The sequence below is a fragment of the Scyliorhinus canicula genome, chromosome 16 (assembly GCF_902713615.1).
Source record: "Scyliorhinus canicula chromosome 16, sScyCan1.1, whole genome shotgun sequence".
In the NCBI taxonomy this organism is placed as follows: domain Eukaryota; kingdom Metazoa; phylum Chordata; class Chondrichthyes; order Carcharhiniformes; family Scyliorhinidae; genus Scyliorhinus; species Scyliorhinus canicula.
Window position 1 is genome coordinate 11,657,083 of NC_052161.1, and position 14,036 is coordinate 11,671,118.

The 14,036-nt window shown below is 46.4% G+C and overlaps 1 protein-coding gene across 3 annotated transcripts in view; it reads right to left on the reverse strand.

Moving 5' to 3' along the window:
• sfxn2 (sideroflexin 2) overlaps positions 1-14,036 on the reverse strand; it is an 82,378-nt gene that overhangs the window by 24,019 nt on the left and 44,323 nt on the right. For all 3 annotated transcript variants that reach the window (XM_038773331.1, XM_038773330.1, XM_038773332.1), the window contains exons 6-7: positions 7,421-7,506; positions 3,997-4,057 (exon numbers count right to left, since the gene is read on the reverse strand). In XM_038773331.1, the coding sequence (XP_038629259.1) occupies positions 3,997-4,057; positions 7,421-7,506 (147 nt within the window). The remainder of the gene's footprint in view (positions 1-3,996; positions 4,058-7,420; positions 7,507-14,036) is intronic.

Genomic DNA, 14,036 nt, shown 5'->3' on the forward strand with positions numbered 1-14,036 from the left:
AGAGGTTTGTACGTTCAGTAATGCTAAAAAGAATAAAGTTCTCTATATGTGCTTTATCTATAGCACAATTTTGTTAACAGAAGCTTGGTTGTGTCCAGCATCCAAGTGAGCTGCAAAGATTAGAAAGGATTCAGCTTTGATCCCAAGTTTGTACCAAGTTTGTTAATCTTGGGCGAGTTAAAATAAGTCCAAAGACGTGTGGATTGGCCATGCTAAATTGCCCTTAGTGTCCAAAAAAGGTTAGGAGAGGTTATTGGGTTACGGGGATAGGGTGGAAGTGAGGGCTTAAGTGGAGGGCTTAAGAGGGCTTCGGTGCAGACTCGATGGGCCGAATGGCCTCCTTCTGCACTGTATGTTCTATGTATTACTATCTATGTATTAACTCACGAATTAACCTCAGTTTCCCCCGCTCACTCTCCACCCTCCCCACAACTGGGCTTGAGACGGGGGACAAACAAAATCAGCCTGAATTCTCCCATTTCCCACCCTCTCACACAAAGTGCAACATGTGGGCAGCAGGGTAGCATGGTGGTTAGCATAAATGCTTCACAGCTCCAGGGTCCCAGGTTCGATTCCCGGCTGGGTCACTGTCTGTGTGGAGTCTGCACGTCCTCCCCCTGTGTGCGTGGGTTTCCTCCGGGTGCTCCGGTTTCCTCCCACAGTCCAAAGATGTGCGGGTTAGGTGGATTGGCCATGCTAAATTGCCCGTAGTGTCCTAATAAAAGTAAGGTTAAGGGGGGGGGGGTTGTTGGGTTACGGGTATAGTGTGGATACGTGGGTTTGAGTAGGGTGATCATGGCTCGGCACAACATTGAGGGCCGAAGGGCCTGTTCTGTGCTGTACTGTTCTATGTTCTATGTGTATTCAAGACGCGGAGGTGAAGAGAGGAGCAAAGGAAAAGCTCCACTCAATGGTTGCCTTCTTCTCCCGTTGGTGCAGGTTCAAGCTGGGGTCGGGTTCTGATTCTATGATGTCCTCTACTCTTGTGGCCATTTCTCATTGGATTTGGATTTGTTTATTGTCACGTGTACCGAGGTACAGTGAAAGGTATTGTTCTGCATGCAGTCCAGACGGATCATTCCATACATGAAAGAAAAACACAGGGCGTACATAAATACCCAATGGAAATACATAGACACAGGCATCGGGTGAAGCATACGGAGTGTAGTACTACTCAGTAGAGAAGATGTGTGAAGAGATCAGATCAGTCCAGATCAGGATTGTTTAGGAGTCTGGTAACAGCGGGGAAGAAGCTGTTTTTGAATATGTTAGTGCGTGTTCTCAGACTTTTGTATGTCCTGCCCAAGGGAAGAAGTTGGAAGAGTGAGTGAGCCGGATGGGAGGGGTCTTTGATTAGGCTGCCCGCTTTCCCAAGGCAAAGTAGATAGGGAGAAATTGTTTGCATTAGTGGAAGGAGCAAGGCCAGGAGGACACTGACTTAATGTGGTTGGCTAAGGAAGCAAAGACAACAAGAGGAAAAAATGTTTTTATACAGTGTGTGGTTAGGATCTAGAATACATTGTTTTTGAGTTTGGTGGAGGCAAATTCAATTGAGGTCTTTAAAGAAAAAGGGTATTGGCAACCATTTTTAAATGAACAATGCTTATTGAAATAATAAACCAATATTAAGTCATTAGAGTATCACCAATACAGCACTTAATTATATAATTGACAGTGCAAAAGGAGTCTGCACCGGCTCTCGGAAAGAGCACCCTACCCAAGGTCAACACCTCCACCCTATCCCTAGAACCCAGTTACCCCACCCAACACGAAGGCCAATTTTGGACACTAAGGACAATTTAGCGTGGCCAATCCACCTAACCTGCACATCTTTGGACTGTGGGAGGAAACCAGAGCACCCGGAGGAAACCCACGCATACACGGGGAGAACGTGCAGACTCCGCACAGACAGCAACCCAAGCCAGATATCGAACCTGGGACCCTGGAGCTGTGAAGCAATTGTGCTCACCACAATGCTACCATGCTGCCCACTTGATGCGGAGATCAAACATCGTATCCAGTCTGCAAACTCCTCCTTCCAAAGGAAGAGAGTCTTTGACAACTGCGATATCCGTGCTGACATCAAGATCCTCAAGTAGAAGGTAGTTGTCCTACCAACTCTTATATACGGCACAGAAACTTGGACCAGATACAGACTCCACCTCAAGGCCCTGGAGAGGTACCATTAATGCTGTCTGAGACAGATTCTCTGTATCAGCTGGGAGGACAGGCGTGCAAACATCATTGTCCTTGAAGAAGCCACGAACACCAGCATCAAGGCCATGACCATCCGAAACATACTCTGCTGGGCCGGCCACATGCTTAGGATGTCACAGTCCTGACTGCCAAAGCAAATCTTCTTCGCCCAGCTCGAAGAAGGCTTCCAAATAAGAGGAGGGCAAAGGAAGCACTTAAAAGATACCCTGAAAGTTTAAGAAATACAATATCGACATCAAGACCTGGGAGATCCTTGCCCAGAAGTGACCTACTTGGAGGAACCTCCTGATTGAAGGGACAGAATTCTTCGAGGACACCCCGACAGCAAGAGGAGGCCCGGAAAAGGGAGACTGAGAAAGGAATACCAGTGATCTAAATTCCAAGGAATCCCACCTCCCGGACACTGTCCACACCTGCCAAGCGTGCGGTTGAAGATGCGGCTCATCAGCCTCGAAGGACCCGCAGAACCAATGGAGTTCTTAGGTGGGCAATCATACTCATTATCGCTGAAGAAGAGAGTATATATAATTGTCATAATCTACCCCTAAATCTTTTATTCCCTCCAAAGTCAGATTTGTCCACTGAAGCCTCCTGCTGGGATTCAGTTCCACGTGTGGTCACAGTGCCATTGTCCATGCACCTCTGTGAAATTGAGATTGCTGTGGCCGTAGGCTATTTGACATAGGCAAAGACATAGAACATAAAGTGCAGAAGGAGGCCATTCGACCCATCGAGTCTGCACCGACCCACTTAAGCCCTCTCTTCCACCCTATCCCCGTAACCCAATAACCCCTCCTCACCTTTTTGGTCACCAAGGGCAATTTATCATGTCAAATCCACCTAACCTGCACGTCTTTGGACTGTGGGAGGAAACCGGAGCACCCGGAGGAAGCCCACAAAGACACAGGGAGAACATGTAGACTCCGCACAGACAGTGACCCAGTGGGGAATCGAACCTGGGACCCTGGCTCTGTGAAGCCACAGTGCTATCCACTTGTGCTGCCGTGCTGATCTTAGGTGATAGCACAGCTGAGCGTGACCATGTATGCACTAGCTCAGCACAAACAATGGGCCAAGCCTGTGGTCTGTATTGCGGGGCCATTGCCCACCAAGTCATTGAAAAGCCTTACAAAAGGTTAAATCCATCGCTACGTTGTTAGCTGAAAGATGTATTTGACGACGAAAGGGTTAATAAAGCTGGACCCCTTTGTGCTTGAGCACTTATAAACCAAAGAAGGTCGAAGCTGATGGGTGTGTGTTACCAGGAATGTTTTTTTTTAGTACCTGTGTCTTTGAGCAGGGGATTTCTGAGTTCAAGTCACATTCCAACACTGAGCACATCATCTAGGCTGACTCATCCAACACAATGCTACATTTCAATAAGACTATTCAGGTGGATTTTAAACATCCCATGGTGCTATTTCGCAGAAAGAGAAGTACTGGGCCACAACATTCTTCTTGTCAACTGACAGTAAAACCAGATTAACTACTCATTACTTTCATTTAAACTGGCCTTGCTGTGTACAAAATGTTTCTTGAGTTTGCGTCTGAAATAAGTCACTGTAATTCCTTATATTTAACAAACTCCAAGTCACAATGAAATGCGACATAAATGCAAGCCTTACATCTCTGAAGATAAAAAAAAACACAAATAATGTTGATTTTAATAAGCCTGACAATATTGTGAGGTTGAAATAATATTTGTAACATTCCTGATATATCAGACACCAGTGAAATATTCCATTCATTTTAGTTCCTTTTACTCAAGTGTACACTTACCCTGGATTTTCCCAGTTCATTCTCATTTTCATCTGTCACAGCGATTCCACTTATTATTTCCCTAAAATATAAAGGTAGAATTATTCTAGCGGGTGCAAATACCAGCTGCTGTGGGGAATGTTTTCACACCAGTCTTAGCCTGACCTCTGCTGGTTGACAAAACAATTGTCCAACCGACTGATACTGGTACTGCTATTAAAACAGTGATTCTCGGCTTCCCACCCCTTCTCACCCGAGGGTGCTGGCCCATGTCACTTTAACGGATGTGCAAGGAATCATTCTTTACCTAAAGGCTGGGGCGTTGAGTGTGAGCTGACTGTTTCACTGAGGATAGCTGAGCATGTTTCTGCTTTTATCAAATAACAGCACACATACACAGGGGCTGGTTTAGCACACTCGGCTAAATCGCTGGCTTTTAAAGCAGACCAAGCAGGCCAGCAGCACGGTTCGATTCCCGTACCAGCCTCCCCGGACAGGCGCCGGAATGTGGCGACTAGGGGCTTTTCACAGTAACTTCATTGAAGCCTACTCGTGACAATAAGCAATTTTCATTTTCATTTTCACATGCTGTCACCATTATTAAATCATTTGTCCCCCTCGCTCACAAACATTCCGCGGAAGATTCTGATTTCTTGCCAATTGTGCTCCGATGTCACTGTCCCAGTGAGTACTGAGCAGCTCAACTACATGGGGCATCACACCAGAGTCCAATGCTGTTTTTGCCCATCACAGAAGACATCTTGGGCGCAATTCAGTGATCGCGTTGCGCCTTGTGTGGATCCAAGGGCGCCGGGTGAAACCCGGGAGAGCCCCGAATTGGGCTCCGCGCCGGGGCGAACGCAAATCACCCAACCCGCTCTGCCTGGCACGCTCCGAATGTTGCTATTGCTGAGCGAGGCCCAGATCTGCATATTTAATTTTAAAACCCAGACGCCGGATTCACCCGGCGCCCCGGGAGGCAATGACCACACCCGCGAGAGCTCGCCAGGGCGCTCTTTAGTACTGGTCTACACACACACGAGGATCAGGCGTAACGGCACCTCGGAGGGTATCACAGAGCACCAGAAACCCCTGGCTGGTCGGAGACAGGGCAGGATGGTACCCTGGCACTCCCCCCGGGCACCCAAGCACCTTGGCACTGTCAGGGTGGTAGGCTGGAAGTGCCAGGGTGTCCAGGTACCAGGTTGGCATTGCCAGGGGTCAGGTCCAGGAGGGTCCTTGCTAATCGGAGAGGGGGCTCCCAGGGGCCTAGAGAAATTTGGGTGGTATGGGGGGGGGGGGGCGCAGAAAGCAGGGGTGGTGGAAATATTGGGACTACCGTTCAGAATGGAGCTTTGACCTACAAACAGCCGTTCCTGCTGGCGAGTAACTCTCCAAGGTGAAAACAAAAACAGCAAAGTGCCGTTGAATAGTGGCATGATTCTTGGTGCTGCAGCCGCCGAGAAACATGTGTCAAGGGTGGACTTAAACCCCTGTCTGCTAAATCGGGTCCAATGTCTTCGGCAAACAGCCCAATGCAGAGTTCAGTAAGAAGTCTTACAACACCAGGTTAAAGTCCAACAGGTTTGATTCAAACACGAGCTTTCGGAGCGCAGCTCCTTCCTCAGGTGAATGGCGAGGCATGCCTCGCCATTCACCTGAGGAAGGAGCTGCGCTCCGAAAGCTCGTGTTTGAATCAAACCTGTTGGACTTTAACCTGGTGTTGTAAGACTTCTTACTGTGCTCATCCCAGTCCAACGCCGGCATCTCCACATCAATGCAGAGTTGATTGAGGGCAGGACTTTCTCTCTCTCTCTCCTGCCCTCGGGCTGTTAATTGTACTGTTTCTATCATTGTCCCAGTTTTGGATCAGAACAGACCGGGGCCGGAGCAACTCACTTGTTGAGCCATTGTGGGAGTATATTCGGCACAAACAGATAGCTGGAGTTGATGGCCAATCCTATGGCCTCACCCCTACACTCCAATCACTTCCTCCAATTCAACCTGCCATATCTCTGTTTGATTGGTTCTACTGTGGTCAATGATGATTTGAATATTCCTCCCTCATTCCTCTGAAGATCCAAAGGTGCGACACACTCCTCTTCCTCCCTCGATGCTTCACATGTTGGGGTTTTAAGGCAGCTGTCACTCTATTCCATTCTTTCCCAGAGGCTTGTGAACTATAACCTTCCCCCGTATTTCATTCCGCAGACAACCCAAGGCTTTCAAAATTCAAGGTTCACATTACCAAAAGATTCTTCCAGATTTTGTAGTTGTGACAGTGGAACTGACATTATTTGTCGTCATAATTCCTCCGAAACTGACTGTAATTTCTGGGGGGGTCCACACACACCCGGCTACACATAGAAATCCAAAGTCGTTAATTCGGTGCTACCCATAGGGGTCCCCCCAACAAAAATTAGTCAGAGAGAAAAGCAAATTACTGCGGATGCTGGAATCTGAAACAAAAGGGAAAATGCTGGAAAATCTCAGCAAGTCTGGCAGCATCTGTAGGGAGAGAAAAGAGCTAACGTTTCGAGTCCGATGACTCTTTGTCAAAGCAATTAGTCAGAAATCATTGAACTGATGTGAATTTCCGCTCTTAGAACATAGAACATTACAGCGCAGTACGGGCCCTTCGGCCCTCGATGTTGCGCCGACCTGTGAAACCATCTGTTGTCCTTAGTCTCAATGTAAAAGCACTTGAAAAAGTTACACCTTGTTGAATAATAATAATAGTTACTAGTGTCACAAGTAGGCTTCCATTAACACTGCAATAGACTTACTCTGAAAAGTCCCTAGTCGTCACACTCTGGCACCTGCTCGGGTACACAGAGGGAGAATTCAGAATGTCCAATTCACCTAACAGCACGTCTTTCGAGACTTGTGGGAGGAAACCGGAGCACCCGGAGGAAGCCATGAGGGGTAACTGACTTTTTAAACAGTATCCTAATTTATTACCTGCTGCTAAACGGATGCTGAAAGAATACGTTTATGTTAGCTGAATGTCAAATGTCTCTATCGCTGTAAGAAATTCCACCTAATTTTTAAATAGCCAAAATGTTTCTCTTTTTAAAGTTTGCTTGTAATATTTTGATTTCCACCTATTTGCTCTCTGAAAAACTTAAAAATTAAAGATTTTGTGGTCTTTACTTCCTGTTTTGCTGTCAGTGAGAAGACTTAAATGTGATTGGCTGCCAACTCTGCTTGACTGCATCATGGCTGCTGCAGACCTCCTTATGTTTGCAGCAGATTCAATCTGGAGTTGGGAAAGGGGAAGTCCACACCGCCAGCATCGCTAGATCCTTTGACCACAGAATTCAGCCTCTTGATTCATCGGCGCACCAATGATGCTGTTCCAACAACCTTCTCACAAATGCACGACAACGGGCACCATTTATTGAGGCATCTAAAAATTCAAGTGGATATACAGGACGGAACTTACTGTTGTCGCATCATTGGAACGTTCACACAGTTTGCAGCTGCCACGGCAACAAAAGGAACCCAGCGGGCCAATAAGGGTGGAGCTTTCTGGGGAAAGAGAATTAAAATGAAACATGTGCATAAACCTCCGAGGTTAATTGTCCGCCGAGACATTCAGCTCATTTTTCCTAGTCATCGACTGGAAATATTGGGGGAGGGGGATTTCTCCATGCGCCCCTGCAGGGTGTTTTGCGGCGACAGAAGTGGTCCCGCATTGGCCAGCGACGCACGAGGTTTCCCGTTGTTCCCACCCTCCGCCACTGGGAAACCCGCGGGGGTCGCCATTGGCGGGATCGGGAACGTCTGAAAAATCCCACCGTTAACCTGGTTTCCCTCCACACCGATGCTCTCCGACTTGCCGAGTATTTTTGGAACTTGCTGCTTTTATTTCAGAAATCCTGGAATTCTTTGCCTTCGTTCACCTAACTTTCTGCCTTGAGCTCGGAGGGTTTAACTTCCTGTTTCTGCAAAGGCCTCGTGAACCAACCTGCTCACGATTACCCTTCTGCAAAATTACTGCAGTTAAGAAAATACTGAAATGAAGTAACCTAGAAAGCCACTTGGTCACGAGGTGACCCTTCTAACAGCAAGGATGCACAACTCTTCAATTTTAAAGAGGGCCCTGTTTTTCTACTGCAGGTGCCCAGGACAGAACCCTGAAGCAACCCACACAGTATACTGCCTCAACACAATATCACTGACACTGCCAATACCCACTTAGCAAAATAACCAAGGAAATTGATGAGATGGGATCTGTGTCTTTTGAAGATGTTATTTCCCAAGTTATTTTCTACAGATATTTTGTCTATTATTTTGACAGTAAGAAGTCTTACAACACCAGGTTAAAGTGCAACAGGTTTATTTGGAATCACTGGCTTTCAGAGCGTAGCTCCTTCATCAGGGGACGATTTTGACAATTTTCAGTATTTTGACAATTACTGGTGCAAAACAAGTTATCCGACTTTCTTATTTTCAGATTGCTAGTTACCAATGACATTAATTTCAGTTACGGAACCTCCTATGATTGCCGGTGCCTTCCCCTGGTAAACAATTGCCACACGTCATCATTTAACACATTAAAACCAGTTAATACATCCTTTGTAGAACCGTCAAATAAAGCCGCACAGGAGACCACCCGGCCCATCATATCTGCTGCTTGGCAGAGCTTCCAATTAATTTCACGCACTGCTCTTCACCCCACAGCTGTTTCATTATTTCCCTTTCAAGTATTTATCCAATTAGTTTCTGAATTTTACTGTTGAATCTGCTTCCACCAACATCTTTTCAGGCAGTGCATTCCAGATTACAACTCGCTGCACAAAGTGTTTCACCTCTGTCGTGCGATTGTGTTTATAACTGCGACTACCTCACTGCCATTTTTGCTTTTTTCTTCCCTCGGAAGAAGTTCCTCTAGTCTTTCCAGTGATTCTCATCAGCTTGTCCCTCGGGGTTTTGCAGAGTTTGTTTTGTCTCCTTGTTTCTCTATGGCACGTGCACATTAATCGATTGACGGTCACTTTTCTTTCATCTTCAAGCGTTGACTGACTGGTCCTTGTTATGTACTTACCCAACAGGCAGAATAGAATGCCCATGAATGGATGCCACTTGTTCGCGAGAGACGTTTTCCTGAGTATTATCCCACCCGCCCCCACCCCATCAATACAACGGAGTTCTTCGTCCATTGCCTTGAAGTTATTTTTTTCCCCCTTGTCATAATATTGATTCAGGTATATAATGGAGTGCAGACAGGCAGTGATTGACACACAGGATGACCAGTGAACACACAGAACACAGCAGCCAATCACCAGACAGGACACGACCACTATAAAGCCAGAGGGCACCAGTTTTCCCGCTCTCTCGGGATCCAGCCTCTGAGACAGTCAGAGCCCGTGAGCAGCAGCCAGTGCAAACACCATGTGGTAGCTAATAAGTCTGGTCAGGCTAGCCTCAGGTCTCCAGTCAAGTCAGCATAGTGTCAACCCACAGTTAAAGCATGTATTATAGTTAAGTGTTCAATAAAATTGAGTTGCATTTCTTCAAGTGTTGGAAGCCTGTCTCTCTCACTGCTGCAGGAAACGCAGTCCTCGCAAGACCCAGCTTACCCAACACATCACCCCCCAAAGCAAGAAAGCCTGGGCAACTGTTACAGTTTCTGTTTCAGTTATATTTCTAAGCTTGTATTTTGTCTAGCTTGAATGTCCCGGAGGACTGGATGAGGACTGTTATTTATGGGATTTCTTCACTGGTAGGTGAATCCTAATCCAGGGGTAAAACCCATGGACAACTTAAATCTTAACAGTGAAGCAAAGGTAGCATTGTGGATAGCACAATCGCTTCACAGCTCCAGGGTCCCAGGTTCGATTCCGGCTTGGGTCACTGTCTGTGCGGAGTCTGCACATCCTCCCTGTGTGCGCGTGGGTTTCCTCCGGGTGCTCCGGTTTCCTCCCACAGTCCAAAGATGTGCAGGTTAGGTGGATTGGCCATGATAAATTGCCCTTCGTGTCCAAAATTGCCCTTAGTGTTGGGTGGGGTTACTGGGTTATGGGGATAGGGTGGAGGTGTTGACCTTGGGTAGGGTGCTCTTTCCAGGAGCCGGTGCAGACTCGATGGGCCGAATGGCCTCCTTCTGCACTGTAAATTCTATGCAAATCAAAGCAGAAACCTATGCTATTGGAATAACATCTTGTATTCAGGTTACAAGGTTTGTTGAACCACGGTTAATTTAGAATTAATTTAGTGCAGTTTTGACAGTACCAGATGCCCGGGACTAAGATAATCTAGAACAGGGGAGCCTCTTTTTCCCTCTTCCTTGATTATTTGTATGCAATTATTGAGCATAGAAGTCTACAAAGGAAGTTAAAACTTGTGCTCCCATTAATTTGAATTAATCTCACACAATTAAAGATGGAATTAGGATTGGCGTGCCAGCAGTTTTTCTCATTGTTCAAAGACCTGCCTTTCCATTGTATATTCAGGACATCAATGGTCACGATGAAAGAAAACATTTTAAAGGAACCTCTGTTGGTAGGGCTGAGAGTACACAATTTTTCTGCTTTGTTTTCTGCTTTGCTTCACTGTTAAGATTTAAATTGTCCATGGTTTTACCCAACATATCCCTTGCAATCCCACCCTATTCCCAAAACCCTCAGAGATTCTTACCTTCCTAACTTGGAGATATATCGCCGTTCCTTCACTCGATTAAAATCCTGGAACTCCCGTCCTAACAGCTCTGTGGGTGTACCTACACCATGTGGGTTGCAGCGGTTCACCACCTTCTCAAGGGCAAATAGGGGTGGGCAATAAATGCCGGCCTAACCAGCAACGCCCACATCTCATGAACGCACTAATTAAAGAAAAACAATTCCAGCCCATCCCAGATTCTCATCGCTCCACCACTGGGAACCGTACTTACAGCTGGCTCGGCCGCAAGGTCTGGAATTCCCTCCCTGAACCTCTTTTCACCTCTCTCCTCCCTTAAGTCGCTCCTTAAGATTAACTGACAAGGCTTTTGATCATCCGCCTTAATATCAGTTCATGTGGCATGGTGCCAGGTCTAATCTGATAATGCTCCTGTGAAGCAATTTGGGATGTTTTTTACCATGTTTTTAAAAAAATGTTACAATTAAGGGGCGTGGTCAATTCACCTACCCTGCACAACTTTGGGTTTGTGGGGGTGAGACCCACGCAGACATGGGGAGAATGTGCAAACTCCACACGGACAGTGACCCAGGGCCAGGATCGAACCCAGGTCCCCGGCGGCGTGGGGCAACAGTGCTAACCACTGCACCTCCGTGCCCCCCCCCCCCCCCCCCCCCGTTTTATGCCATGTTAAAGGTGCTATATAAATGCAAATTATTGTTTTTGACATAGAACAGAATGCTAACACAGGGAAGAGAAAGAAGGGCTTGCATTTCGAAATTCTTGATCAAGCCTCTGAGTAATGTTCCAAAATGTTTAATGTACAATGAATTCCTTTGCTGGGCCAGCACTGTCACTCTATAGGCAGTTGGACAGGTCATTTGCTCACAAAATGCGATGAAAAATAATTCTGATGAATGTTGACTGAGGGGGCAGCATTGGCCGTTCCCTGGTCTTTCCCAAATTGTACCATGTGATCTTAAACATCCATCAGAGCCAATGGAAAAAGAGGGTGTTGGAGTATTTTCTTTTGATTTCCCTTTGCTCCCATTTCTTTTATTTTACCATTTTTTTTGGTCCGGGAATCATTAATTGAGATACACCTTTAACTCGAACAGAGGAAGAACAGAATTTAAAGTTTTAAACAGCTTGACAACTGGAACACTATGTCCTCAAGGTTTATATTTGGAAAAGGAAATCCCAGACTTTTTGTTACCCAGCAGATTGAAGGGATTCAGTATGATTGGTTGGTTGGCTGGCAGCCAAAGGGTTGGCCTGGGGACAGTGTTCTGCCTGGGGACAGTGTTCTGCCTGGGGACAGTGTTCTGCCAGGGGACAGTGTTCTGCCAGGGGACAGTGTTCTGCCAGGGGACAGTGTTCTGCCAGGGGACAGTGTTCTGCCTGGGGACAGTGTTCTGCCAGGGGACAGTGTTCTGCCTGGGGACAGCCTGGCAACAGACTGCAATTGGTTCCTGCCAGGCGCAGTTTTTTTTGGAGAGAATTCAGCAGAAAATATGAGAGCTTTGAAGTAAGAAGCTCTCTCTCGACTGCTGGCTGCCTGCTGTCTCTGCAAGTCTCCAGTGACAACCATTATACGTCGAAGGAAAAGATAACATTCAACTGAGGGCCTAAATTGGAGAAAGGAACTAACTGGAAGGTATCAATCTGAAGTCAAAAACCCCTATCTTTTATTTTTCATCATTATTTTCTTCCCTCTCCACCACCCTTCCCTTATATGTGTGGGACGAGTTAAAAAGGGTAATTGGGTGGTAGTTAACCAGTTGTATTGTTGCCTATTTAATACTAATTACTGTTAAATAGTAAAAGGTTATTTGTATTAAAATTTACAAACTTGGTGACTATACTTAATCGGGATCAAACCAAAGACATTGGATATTTAAGTAACTTTAATTCCCCCTGCGTTGAGCCCCCCCCCCCCACTCTCCCGGTGAAGTGGGGCTGGAATTGACCACACACTAGCCCAGGGTGTCGTGACAAGGGGCAGAAAAAAATAAATCAACCAATGAGCAGGTAAACAATTTGAGAGCAGGTTAGCTGCATGGTCCACTTGGCCAGTGCAGCAGTGCAGCAGAGAAAAGGAAGTAACCTTAAAAGACAAAAAGAAATTAAAAGTAATTTTGATTGAGTCAATTTTATTTGCAGGTTTCTAGTAATGTTGCTCCCGGACCAGATGCTAACATAGAACATAGAACAGTACGGCACAGAACAGGCCCTTCGGCCCTCGATGTTGTGCTGAGCATTGTCCGAAACCAAGATCAAGCTATCCCACTCCCTGTCATTCTGGTGTGCTCCATGTGCCTATTCAATAACCGCTTGAAAGGTCCTAAAGTGTCCGACTCCACTATCACAGCAGGCAGTCCATTCCACACCCTAACCACTCTCAGAGTAAAGAACCTACCTCGGACATCCCTCCTATATCTCCCACCCGGAATCTTATAGTTATGCCCCCTTATAAACAGCTACATCCACCTGAGGAAATAGTCTCTGAACATCCACTCTATCTATCCCCCTCATCATCTTATAAACCTCTCTAAAGTCGCCTCTCATCCTCCTCCTCTCCAAAGGGAAAAGTCCTAGCTCCCTCAACCTTTCCTCATAAGACATATCCTGCAAACCAGACAGCATCCTGGTAAATCTCCTTTGCACCCTTTCCAATGCTTCCACATCCTTCCTAAAGTGAGGTGACCAGAACTGCACACAATACTCCAAATGTGATCTCACCAGGGTCATGTACAGTTGCAGCATAACCTCACGGCTCTTAAACTCAAGCCCCCTGTTAATAAACGCTAACACACTACAGGCCTTCTTCACGGCTCTATCCACTTGAGTGGCAACCTTCAGAGATCTGTGGACATGAACCCCAAGATCTCTCTATTCCTCCACATTCCTTAGAACCCTGCCGTTGACCCTGTAATCCGCATTCAAAATGTTTCTACCAAAATGAATCACCTCGCACTTATCAGGGTTAAACTCCATCTGCCATTTTTCGGTCCAGCTCTGCATCATATCAATGTCTCTTTGCAGCCTACAACAGCCCTCCACCTCATCCACTACTCCACTAATCTTGGTGTCATCAGCAAATTTACTGACCCACCCTTCAGCCCCCTCCTCCAAGTCATTGATAAAAATCACAAATAGCAGAGGACCCAGCACTGATCCCTGTGGTACACCGCTGGTAACTGGTCTCCAGTCTGAAAATTTTCCATCCACCACCACCCTCTGTCTTCTATGTGATAGCCAGTTACTTATCCAATTGGTCAAATTTCCCTCCATCCCACACCTCCTTACTTTCTTCATAAGCCGACCATGGGGAACCTTATCAAACGCCTTACTAAAATCCATGTATACAACATCAACTGCTCTACCTTCATCCACACACTTAGTTACCTCTTCAAAGAATTCAATCAAACTTGTGAGGC